General features: G+C 39.9%; 2 protein-coding genes, 1 long non-coding RNA gene and 1 other non-coding gene across 4 annotated transcripts; 3 read left to right on the top strand and 1 right to left on the bottom strand.

Moving 5' to 3' along the window:
• Positions 1-2,814: 2,814 nt before the first annotated feature.
• On the bottom strand, positions 2,815-6,498 carry LOC123729269 (uncharacterized). The gene is made up of 2 exons (XR_006760964.2): positions 6,410-6,498; positions 2,815-6,041 (listed from the first exon to the last, which is right to left on the bottom strand). It is a non-coding gene; the product is annotated as an uncharacterized LOC123729269 (long non-coding RNA).
• On the top strand, positions 5,508-5,580 carry trnar-ucg (transfer RNA arginine (anticodon UCG)). The gene has a single exon. It is a non-coding gene; the product is annotated as a tRNA-Arg (tRNA).
• Positions 5,946-9,775, top strand: LOC106580761 (uncharacterized). Its single transcript, XM_014162146.3, has 5 exons — positions 5,946-6,079; positions 7,106-7,337; positions 7,551-8,015; positions 8,153-8,206; positions 8,323-9,775. Exons 2-5 carry the CDS (start codon positions 7,199-7,201, stop codon positions 8,799-8,801), a joined length of 1,137 nt encoding a protein of 378 aa, XP_014017621.1. The 5' UTR covers positions 5,946-6,079; positions 7,106-7,198; the 3' UTR covers positions 8,802-9,775.
• Positions 9,776-9,914: 139 nt separating this feature from the next.
• LOC106580762 (ras-related protein Rab-1A) lies at positions 9,915-12,092 on the top strand. The gene is made up of 6 exons (XM_014162147.3): positions 9,915-10,075; positions 10,377-10,449; positions 10,660-10,755; positions 10,868-10,963; positions 11,074-11,205; positions 11,386-12,092. Exons 1-6 carry the CDS (start codon positions 10,062-10,064, stop codon positions 11,608-11,610), a joined length of 636 nt encoding a protein of 211 aa, XP_014017622.1. The 5' UTR covers positions 9,915-10,061; the 3' UTR covers positions 11,611-12,092.
• Positions 12,093-12,747: the final 655 nt, after the last annotated feature.

Raw genomic sequence — 12,747 nt, forward strand, 5'->3', positions numbered from 1 at the left:
TTAAGTGTATTTCAAACCAAATACTTTTAGACTTTTACTCAAGTTGTATTGTACTGGGTGACTCACTTTTACTTGAGTCATTTTCTATTCAGGTATCTTTACTTTTACTCAAGGATGACAATTGGGTACTTTTTCCACCACTGGTATCTACCAGGAATAAGGAAACATAGATTAATATTAGATGTTTGGTGAATCTATGAGTTATGTATGACCACTGGAGTCTTTTCCACTCAAAAAATGTTTTTATAGAATATTTAATCACTCAATATCTTGCCAAAGTATATTCTGTGGAATAACATGATTTATTTGAATCGGGTCATGAACATATGGACTTTGAAATGAACAAGTGAGAAGTTAAATGTAGGCTAAGTCTGGCATAAGCTTATTCCCACACTTTACAATAACTCTGTTGCAGTGGTCTTAGGTAGTCTCAGTTTTAAGCTATTCCCTCCATCGCGACACTGCTGCCCAGTTGAAGAGATTGTGATCTCCATGCAGCACTACAGCACCATGCGCCTTCGGTAAAGCACCCCTCAGCCTCAGAAGATGCCCTTCTAGAGGCATGCAACCATTGTCATTATACTCTAATGTAGGCCTTTTTGTCTACTAGCTAAATAGTGCAGAGCATGCATGATAGGTGCAACTCGTCATTCCAACATATTTGAACATTTAATTCATCCTTCTTTCAGTTCAGTCAGTCATTTGTCTGAGCTGCAATAGGAACTAAATCAAAGAGAATAGAACAGTCTTATCCATTTGTTTATTGAAATCCATGTGTATTCAAAATTATCCAATGTTCTTTAGCCTGTCACTATAATAATTATATGTTTAATTTAGGCCAATCCAAATAAAAAAATAGGCCTTCAACTTGTAGGCATTGCAATTTAGGCTATAATTTTGGGTACTGGTGCCTTGCAGAATAATTTTAAAGGGGGAGATCAAGCTGATCCTAACTGTTATAGGCCAATTTCTATTTGGCCCTGTTTATCAAGTGTTGGAAAAACTTGTCAATAATCAACTGATTGGCTTTCTTGATGTTTATAGTATTCTCTCAGGTATGCAATCTGGTTTCCACTCAGGCTATGGATGTGTCACTGCAACCTTAAAGGTCCTAAATTATGTCACCATTGCCCTTGATTCTAAGCAATGGTGTGCTGCTTTTTTTATTGACTTGGCAAAAAGCTTTTGATACGGTAGACCATTACATTCTTGTGGGCCGGCTAAGGAGTATTGGTGTCTCTGAGGGGTCTTTGGCCTGGTTTTCTAACAACCTCTCTCAAAGAGTGCAGTGTATAAAATCAGAACATCTGTTGTCTCAGCCACTGCCTGTCACCAAGGGAGTACCCCAAGGCTTGATCCTAGTCCCCACGCTCTTCTCAATTTACATCAACAACATTGCTTAGGCAGTAGGAAGCTCTCTCATCCATTTATATGCAGATGATACAGTCTTATACTTTGCTGCCCCCCGGATTTTGGGTTAAATGCTCTACAACAAAGCTATCTCAGTGTCCAACAAGCGTTCTCTACCCTTAACCTTGTTCTGAACAAAGGTAATGTGATTCAGAAAGAAGAATGCCCCTCTCCCCACAAGTGTGGTTACTACCTCTAAGGGTTTAGAGCTTGATGTAGTCACCTCATACAAGTACTTGGGAGTATGGCTAGACTGTACAGTGTCATTCTCTCAGCACATATCAAAGCTGCAGGCTAAGGTTAAATCTAGACTTGGTTACCAAACTAACTCTGATTCAGATGACCATCCTACCCATGCTAGATTATGGAGATGTCATTAATAGATAGGGTGCTCTCTAGCAGGCTAAATGTTCTTTATCAATAGGCCGTCAGATTTGCCACCAATGCTCCTTATAGGACACATCACTGCACTCTATACTCCTCTGTAAACTGGTCATCTCTGTATACTTGTCGCAAGACCCACTGGTTGATGCTTATTTATAAAACCCTCTCAGGCCTCACTCCCCCCTATCTGAGATACCTACTGCAGCCCTCATCCTCCACATACAACACCCGTTCTGCCAGTCACATTCTGGTAAAGGTCTCCAAAGCACACACATCCCTGGGTCGCTCCTATTTTCAGTTCGCTGCAGCTAGTGACCGGAACGAGCTGCAAAAATCATTCAAACTGGACAGTTTTATCTCAATCTCTTCATTCAAAGACTCAATCATGGACACTCTTACTGACAGTCGTGGCTGCTTCGCGTGATGTATTGTTGTCTACCTTCTTGCCCTTTGTGCTGTTGTTTTTGTCCAATAGTGTTAATACCATGTTTTGTGCTGCTACCATGTTTTGTGCTGCTGCCATGTTGTGTTGCTACCATGTTGTTGTCATGTTGTATTGCTACTATGCTGTGTTGTCATGTGTAGCTGCCATGCTATGTTGTCTTACTGTAGGTCTCTTTATGTAGTGTTGCTGTGTCTCTCTTGTCATGATGTGTGTTTTGTCCAAAATGTTTATTTAATAAAAAATTGTTTATCTCAGCCCCGCCTCTGCAGGAGGCCTTTTGGTAGGCCGTCATTGTAAATAAGAATTTGTTCTTAACTGACTTGCCTAGTTAAATAAAGATTAAATTCAATTAAAATAAAAACTTGCATTTTATAACTGTTTTTAGTATAGGGCTCCCCTTAATAAAAAGAAACCCTAGCTCGCAGGCCTCTAAATACATTTTAAAATAGTTGAAGGAGCACGTGCAGTGGCTGATAGGGAAAACAGATCTGTCAATAAGAATAGGCTTTAGATAGTCTTGACCATTTGGGACCCCTTGGCTATTTCAATCAGGACAGGTTATAGCCAAGACTTAATCAATATTTCGTTTTCTCATTTATTGATATGGATATAGCCTCTGCGTGATGGGGTTGTGCAATGCAAATGGCTATAACAAGCCTAAATACAGAGTGAATTCACTAATACAACAGCCTAATATAAGACCTACAGTCAGTGCTCCCAAATACTGGAAAAAGTTTGATTCATTAGGTTACATGACCACCACAATAGCCCGACACAGCTATAAAAATAAATTATGCAATTATATGGCCATTAAATAACACACAACATGGCATATTTAGATAGCGGAATAGGCCTAAATCACATTTACTTTCTATTTTGCAGCTCAGGTGGTTATTCTAGACAAGGCTCTTCTGTGTCTATCATTCTCACACAAGTCATTTCCTGGAAGCCCAAGCCTATTCTACGTCATCTACTGGTATTGAATTTAATTTACTTTGGGTAACAGACATATACAACAAAATGTACGATGTGGACACAAAGGATATCACTTGAAAGTATGAATTAAAACACTTGTTTCCAAAGTGGTCCTCGATGGTAAAAACAATAGCACATATAATGATTAAAAGGCAAGACAAAATTACAAACAACCATAAATACATTCATTTATTTTGACATCCTAAAAAATGGCCCTATTCACTGCACTTTTCCCCTTACCTTAAAAATCAACCATATTTATTTTGCATTAAAACAATTTATCCATTGCACATCATACCGATCCTTCAAATCCATACACCTGACCAGCAGTAGGGGTCACAAGGGGAAGTGGAGTGGTTTCTTTTACTTAAGACAACCTTGAACAAATTAAAACCTTTGCCTGCTTTTTAAAGCAATTTCTACTTTTTCTTTGCTTGATCTCCAGGGGGAAGCTATTCCATAGACAAATGCCTGGATAGAAAAATTTGCTCCTCGCAGTACTGTTTACTCTTACGCAGTACTGATTTTACAAGACATAACATTAGCTCTAGTATTGTAACTGTGTTGGTTATAGACCATATCAATGTGGTTTTTCATATAACCTGGGGCACGATCATTTAAGATGTCAAACATATGATTAAGTTTAAGTTGGTCCACTCTGGACTCCAAAGGCAACGAGCCCACCTCCCGGAACTCCAGAAACCCCTATGTGGTCCTGGGGGGACATTCAGCATATACCTGATAACATTATTTTGCATGACCTGCATTCTCCTTTTCAGCTTTTTTGATAGCACACTATACCAAGCAAAGTAAACATAATCAAAATGACATGGAATCAAGGTTGAGACAAGCATTTTCTTCACTTTGATGTTAAAATATCTAGTGTTACGATATAAAAAATATACATTTGTTTGCCATTTTAGAAAGAATTTTGGCAGCAATCGGGTCTCCAGAAAGGGATTGATCTAGAGACACACCAAGATAAGTACACTTGTTTTAGATTCAATCTCCTTGCCTACACAGTTTACCTTTATCTTGATAGCCCTAAGCAATCTACAGAACAAGAATAGACTGACGAGTTTCAGAAGAAAGTCTTTGTTTCTGGACATTTTGAGCCTGTAATCCAACCCACAAATACTGATGCTCCAGATAATCAACTAGTCTAAAGGCAGACAGTTTTATTGCTTCTTTAATCAGAACAACAGTTTTCAGCTGTGCTAACATAATTGCAAAATAGTTTTCTAATGATCAATTAGCCTTTTAAGATGATAAACTTGGATTAGCTATCACAACGTGCCTTTGGAACACAGGAGTGATGGTTGCTGATAATGGGTCTCTGTACACCTATGTAGATATTCAACAAACCAAAAAATATTTTCAAATCAGCCGTTTCCAGCTACAATAGTCATTTACAACATTAACAATGTCTACACTGTATTTCTGATCAATTTGATGTTATTTTAAATGGACAAAAAATGTGCTTTTCTTTCAAAAACAAGGACATTTCTAAGTGACCCCAAACTTTCGAATGGTAGTGTACATTCAACCTTTTGGCAGGAATCTGGCTCCATAGTCCCCTTTCGATGCAGCAGGAAGCATCAGTGTAATTGGGTTCCTATGCTTGTTGAAATCAAATCAAATGTTATCTTCACATGCGCTGAATACAACAGGTGTAGACCATACCATGAAATGTTTACATATTTGTGGTCACCAGGCAGATTTAAGAAATTGGGAAGAAATCAACATTCTCTGTCTGCTTTGCTTTTAACACTTTAATGAAGTTTATCTGTCAATGATGACAATAGTTTTTTTTTTATGCACTTTATAGCTCAGTTTTCAGTTTTTATTTATTTAACTCAACAGTTGCTTAATAATGGCAGACTGCATTCTCCCATGTAGGTTGTGTTGATATTGTGAACTGGACTTACATCTAAATGTATCTAGCAATTGACATGTTTGAGTTTTCGTTAAGACTATACTAGCATTTCAATATAGCTGTTGTCAAACTTGGTTTCCATTACACAATTTCCTAATTGTCATAACATCTAGTAGGCTAGACCCACATCCTCCCCTTATTATATCCCTCTGATGTTGTGGTGTTAATTTGCAAACTTCAAACTGAATAATTAATATAATTTTGTATACAAGATACATATGGACAGATATTGTAATTCTGTATATAAATTATTAAATTAATGTCACATTTAAAATATGCATGATTCTTTATGCTAATATTGGTAGGTTCTGCTCCATAGCTAGCCTTAAATTGCAAGTGATTGTGGTCTTTTTCGTAGACCGCGTGGCCTAATGGATAAGGCGTCTGACTTCGAATCAGAAGATTGAGGGTTCGAGTCCCTTCGTGGTCGTTTAACTTACTTATTTATATATGTTGTCAATGTCACTACAAAAGTAACGTGGCATGTCTCTTGTAGCCAAGAAAAGGTAGGATTATTGACATTGAGCCTACTTTGTTTTAGATTGATTAGCGACCGATTTCTGCTCGTGTAAGCTATATTCTTACAATTCGGTAGCCTAGTATTTAAGGCCGTCATATGTTTTAGTAGCAACATGATTTGGTTGAGGAATGTCACCACAGGGTGTGTACTCGTTAAATCAATGACTGTACGTTATTATGTAACAATAGTAGCAGTGATTGATGCACGTTGAACTGTAATGTGGCCATTCCTGGCATCATACCAAATTCCTATTCTGGTAAGATTTCGTAATGTTGCGCTCGTGGCCGCCTGTAGGTCATGGAAAATGCGCGATCAGAGTCTGCGCAACTCAGCGTTCTTCTCGTCGTCTGTGCGAAGTTTATGAAGCTGCACTGCAAGAGGAGAAAAAAAAACATTCGTCACTCTATTGGTAATTCCTGCTATATCCAATGAATCACAACTTCACATTTGTTGTTGCTAACTCTTTTGTCAATGTGATTAATTACTAAGCTAGTTAAAGTTTCTATATCTATAAACAATCTGCAAAAAACGCGGACGACCTACGTTAGCTAGCTAGCGTTAGCTCGCTAGCGACCGACATTAGCTAACGTTCCTTCAAAATGGTAGCTAGCTAGGCAGAATGCGTAGGAAAAGCTCGCTATTGGCTTATCAATTTATCCACAACAAATTTGTAAAGAACTCTGTTCGTTTTCAAATTGGTATTTTGTCCCCTTCGTTGCATGGCAGGATGTGCGTTTACCGTGGTTGAAAACACTGGCCTTCGAAGTACCGCAAAATAGTGTAGTTGGCTACATTCAGCGTAGAGTACACAAGGGGGGCTCAACAAAGAACCAGGAAGCATAATGCTCATTGGCCTAGCAAGAGAGTGTAAGATTGAAGCTGCTAATTATACGAATGGTTAATTTAAAGACGTACCCACATTTAATTCCCATGCAGAGTTTTATTTTTTACAACTAACTATTATGTCAATTGTCAGGTATTATTGGCAATAGTAATGGTGTCCTGACTACTGGAATGTATGCCTAGCCTACAATTTTTTAATAAAGAAGTTGATGCATTACAGAAGTCATGTTTTAGGCACACTTAGGGATGGATGGATCCCTGGTCTACCCATTGATTACGGCATATTATTTTCCCACAGAACAAAATCTTACCCAAACATTTTATAAATTCAATGCACTCTTTTCTTTATTCTATAATATATGCATAATTATAAATAATATATGCCATTTAGCAGACGCTTTTATCCATAGCAACTTAGACGTGTGCATACATTTGTACGCAGGCATTTTCCCGGTAATCAAACCCACTACCCTGGCGTTGCAAGCACCATGCTCTACGAACTGAGCTACATAGTCTCTTATAACAATAATATATTTGTTTTACACAGGGATTCCTATCAGTGGTGTGTTTTACATTTTGTTCTCTCCTGCAGGCTGGCAGTGCCAGGGGTGGTGCCCTCTCAGGTATAGGTGGTTATCTCTTGGGTGTGTAAACAGGACAGGCCAAGGGCTGTTAGGAGTGCAACATGAATTTTAAATTCACCTATAGCGAAATAGAGGAACTTGGGGGCAACTTGCCCATGAAGAAAAGGAAGTCACGCTTCACCTTCGATGAAGTCCATCTGCTGCTGACTGAAGTCAAAAGAAACAGGCACATCCTCGTAAGTAAGTACCTCCACTCAGTCTGTACTGTGGGCACAAATGACATGAATTTGATACATTTACGAAGTTTATGCATGGTAATGTGTGAAGCCTTTGGTCATGATCAGCATGAAGCACTCAAAATAGACATATGTTTGCTTTGCATTTGTTTCTCTTGTTCTCTGCATGCCTTTTATTCCTTGGTGTGCTGTTATCTGCCTTTGTCACCCACCACAGGCAAGTTCAACCAAGGCGCCTCGTCAGACCTGAGGAAGCGAACATGGGCGGACATCGCGATTCGCATCAACAAAATTAGCGAGTGCCAACGGGAGGTCATGGAGATCGTCAAGAAGTGGGCGGACCTAAAGTGTGATGCCAAGCGTAGGATGGTGGCCATGCGAGGGCCTAACGGTGTCCGTATCTCCCAGAACCTGTCGCCGGTGGAGAAAATGGTGCACGAGATACTATCCATGTCCCCTCCGAACAAGGCCACCATGGGCAGTATGAATGATGAACCTGAGGAGAATGACTTTGGTGACATGTCAGAGATGTCGACTCGCTCCTCTGGCACCTCTAATGGTATGGCTGGTCTTCATCACATGGCTATGCCTGTCACCAGCCCTCACGTGATGGGCTCGTCTATGTCTCCTTTCTCAACTCCGGATAAAGATATTGGCATGTTCTCTCAGATGCCATTTGGCCGTGAGTCTTTCCTGTATTCAGAACAATGTTTCTCATGAGCTCTTTCTCCCCAACACTCATGCATTCAACACACTCTATTCACATGTTGTATTGATTATTATTATCTTCTTTCTCCAATTTTTTTATTGTCCTTTTAGGGGATCCTTCTCTGTCGTCTCATGATTTTTCATTCATGAAACCAGTCGATGAAGGTAACTCTTTCTCTCTCACTTTGTTGTTGGTAAAAGTTGTTGCACCTAGGTTTCCGTGTACTTGTGCATCTATGAATTGTGTGTGTATTCACATCGTGTTTGTGTATTGCCCATAGACGACAGTCTGGGATTTGAGGACCTAGAAGAGGAGCCGCGGCACATGGGCTCCTTCCGCCCCCCTGCTGAGCCTCGTCGCACCTACTCCAGATTCGCTGCCTCTTCCACCGCTGTGTCTTCCTCCATGGCTACCTCCTCGTCCTCCCACCCAGCTCCCTCCTCTTCCTTTCTCCCTGCTCCTCTCTCCTCTTCCACCTCTACAGGGTCAGTCATGGGGCAGGGGGCAATCCGGAAGCAGCTAGCCCACAGTGCCTCCCTCAGTCTCAAGGAGCAGCAGGCCACTACTGCCCTGCTAGGGGCCGTGTCGGGGTCTCTGGGGGCCCTGGCCCAGTCCGTGCAGCAGCTGGTGGAGTCGCAGCAGGAGTTTGTACGCGATTCCCTGCAGATGCAGCGAGAGACTGTTAGCGTCCTGCGAGACTTCTCCACCAATGCCCTGGCTCTCCTGCGGGACAAGGTCAACGGCCACCCACCGCCTTAACTCCCAGTTCACCTACAGAACACAACACACACACGGACCCTACCTGTGAAGTGCTTGCCCGTGGACTGAGATCATGTCATTAATACTATTTGCTGATTCACCTTGAGAATGAGTATGCTGCCACTAGTATAGAGAGTACTGAATAGCAGGAAGCCCAAATAAAATTATGAATATCTTTATATACTGGAGATGAGCTTTCTAACCAGTGACTGGTTTATTGTTACTTTTGATGATAAAGAGCAATGCATCCACGTGTCATGGTTCCAGAATTATGGTCAATCTTTTTTATTTTTTTTTTTTTTTTTTTTTTTTTACTGAATGAAACAAGACTGGACATTGCAAGTATGTTTGTCAGAGAAAAACTTGTGCAATACTCTAAAAACGCTTTTCGAGTGTACGCGAACCGTTGATCTGCTCCTATTTTGTTTTACATAGCCTCATTTGCAGGCTTCCTCTAACAAGTATGCAATGACCGGTCATCCACACACATTCCAAGCATAACCAGCCACATTTATAGATTAATTTGGGTCAAATTAATTAGATGACTAATAAAAAAAGCAGCACGTACATGTGGAAAGTATGAGTGAGTTTTGATCTGCCAACCTCTGTCATTACAATCCAAAAGTTAGGTGGTTTGGTTTTCAAACGGGCAATAAATCCCACTACTACTACAAGACGACTAAATAGAAACTGGCCATATTTGTAGCATTTGCACTTCAATTTAATGTATTTTCATTTTGTATTGAGTTTAAATTATGAGTGTCAAACTTTTTAGAAAAGTTTTGAGTTATATTTTGTCAATGCTGAAGAAATGTGTTTTTATGAAAAAGTAACCTTTTTCACTGAACTTCAATTAACTTTTGGTTTTTCCAGACTGAATGATTTTTAAAACATACTCGACTACTGTACTGTAACATGTAATGTGTGACTCCTTCAACCAAATCTTGAGAATAAAACAACCTGTTTTTAACTTATTTGTTCCTGGAGGTGGCACATGAATGTATGGTATCTGTTAGCAGTCATTTCTGAAGCTTAACCAGGCTACAGCTTTAAGACTCAGGTACTGACCACATTGAAACATGATCTTAGGCTTTAATAAATGATAGGACTCCCGGCTCATCATACAAGGTGCTGGTGCTGTTTGCCCTCTGAAGGACGGAAACACAATGCATCTGTGAAAAGCCAAAGATAACACACGTTCTGTTCACAGTTGTATTCCTTTTCTTTTACGTTCTGCCCTCTGGATCCAGATATCTGGCCATGAATCCTGAATAGTAAGTAGTTATGAGTTGTGACTGACAATGGTATTTTAGCATTATTTGTACGGTTGTCGAAGCAGGATGTGGTGTCATGTTTAGGTAGGCTATTGTCTTGGATAACATTGTAGCTACAGTTAAAGGCCCCTTTACGTTTGTGGGAGAATAAAATGCTCTGAACTTGGGACACATTTTCCCAGTTTTAGGCCAATGGTTTTTCTTTTGTTGCTTTGTATGCAATAACCATAGTGCATGTTAGGTTTATCAATGGTGTGTTTATTTTTTTTAATCCTAAATAATAATGTAATGTCTTCCTCAGTGACTACCTATTCAAGCTGCTTCTTATAGGAGACTCTGGTGTCGGCAAGTCTTGCCTGCTCTTGCGGTTTGCGGTAGGCATTGTGTTAAAATAGAATACACACAATCTTTGGTGTTGTTCCATATAGCAATGAGTCTAGTGTAAACAGAAAGCGAAGGCCATTTCCTTTGTGGAAAGGACACTGCAAAATGTCATCCAACCCAGTAATTAACCACTGTTTGAAGGTTTATTCAGCCCATTCTCCCATTGTAAATAATACAACTGCTCGGTGGTCTCTACTCAGGATGACACCTACACAGAGAGCTACATCAGCACAATCGGGGTCGACTTTAAGATCAGAACCATTGAAATGGAACAGAAGACTGTCAAACTACAAATTGTAAGTACATATTTACAAGACAAACTCTCCATAGCCCCAGTTGTACATTTTGGTGATGGGGATGTGGTAAGGATTGTTTGTAAATTCAAACTGTTTGATCTATCTCTCCTAGTGGGACACAGCCGGACAAGAGAGGTTCCGGACCATCACATCCAGCTACTACAGAGGAGCACATGGGATCATCATTGTGTATGATGTCACTGATCAGGTAATACAATGTATTTGAACACTTTGTCGCTAGATTGACCATCTATTGCATCGCAATGTACCAGAGTTAGAGATAAAACTATATGTACAAGATTTCAACCATTTTGCCAGGAGTCCTTTAACAACGTGAAGCAGTGGTTGGAGGAGATTGACCGCTATGCGTGTGAAAATGTCTCCAAGTTGCTTGTGGGAAACAAGTGTGACTTGGTCTCTAAAAAGGTAGTGGACTCTGCCACTGGTCAAGTAAGTGTCTGTTCTCATTCATAAAATGCTTGTGTCACCAATGCAGAATAGATTCCTCATTAACTACAAATTACTGTCAATCATAGACATGCTAATCACACGGTATTGTGCTTTTGTTCCAGTGTGTTGTGATAAATGTCAAAATTCTGCGCTCTCTTTTTCTTGGTACGAATGCTTCAGGAATTTGCTTCATCCCTAAAGATTCCATTCCTGGAGACCAGTGCGAAGAATGCTGATAATGTAGAGAAATCATTTTTAACCATGGCCTCTGAAATACAGAAGCGTGTTGGAAGTGATGGTGTTCAGAGTGAGGCTGCTAAAGTGGGCAACAAGATAAACAGTGCACCCCTTTGGCCCGGGGGGAAAGATGAGGCTGCCGCCGAGGAGGGGAATTCTTGTTGCTAAAGCCATACACAAAATACAGAATAAGAGAATCAATGAGTTTGGACACTATCTTAATTTCCTTTTGTTTTGTTCAGAGATGGTAATTGATCCTTGTGAGAACAGCTATGCAATAGTTATGCGGTAGCCTGTTCCAACAGTGCATAGAATGTGGCCCGCTGAAAGGCACCCTTTGAATTAGTCTGGGTACCATTCTAATGTAATAGCTGAACACAGATAGCAACCGTGCTACCTTTGAATGGCCTGGGTATCGAACATGTGACAAAAACAACAGTTGATTTACCCATGTGGGGTAGGTGAATGTTTGCTTGATGCTTTGAACTTGCAAGGTGAATTTAGGGTGTCATTTTATCTGTAACATTTGTGAAGAACTGATTGTTTTGGTTACCACGGTTGGTCAACATGTAATTTTTTCTTGTGTTAAACACTTTTTGATTAACATTTGTTGTTTAATGAAGACAATAAATTATATATTTGTGGCTTAATTTGTTTTCTTCATTGTTTTTATGCATAATGCACTGTTAGTTGAAACTTGTTGATGTATAGGAACAATTTGATCAACTGATCCCTTAAAATAATGTCCACAAATAGAGTGGTGCACAGGTACAACAGTTGCAAATCATCCCTGGTCCGTCGGTGCAACCATAGAAATAGAAGCGTTCTATATCTGTGGGTGCAACACACATAACCTGAAGCAGATGCAACTGTGTTGTTATGGCTGCCCTCTAGTGGTCATGAATATTAGATATAGAAAAGCAAAATAGAAGCAACTTGAAAATAAGGAACTATGGCAATGATCGTTGCTCTACGAAAACACAATTTATAACAGGGGCCTAAAAGTTTAACATTTGAAAGACAAATCAGTGCAAACTAAGCCATGTCTTATAACTTACACTGGTCGAAGGGAATAAGAGTGGTACAGGCATATAAAATACACTGTTGTATTACAGTATATAAACTAGCGTTCTGTAAAAGCCTACAGGGCAGGGATGTATTTTTAACAGACTTTGGGCACTGCCATCAGTAATGATGGACATTTTGGGTTGTATTCGAAGGTCAACGAAATCTTTGTTTCGATTGGAGAAAAGGCTGTAAATACCGCCCTATTTTGTTCCACATGACCTTTAACGAGTTTTATTG

Source organism: Salmo salar, chromosome 20 (genome assembly GCF_965601325.2).
Source record: "Salmo salar chromosome 20, fSalSal1, whole genome shotgun sequence".
In the NCBI taxonomy this organism is placed as follows: domain Eukaryota; kingdom Metazoa; phylum Chordata; class Actinopteri; order Salmoniformes; family Salmonidae; genus Salmo; species Salmo salar.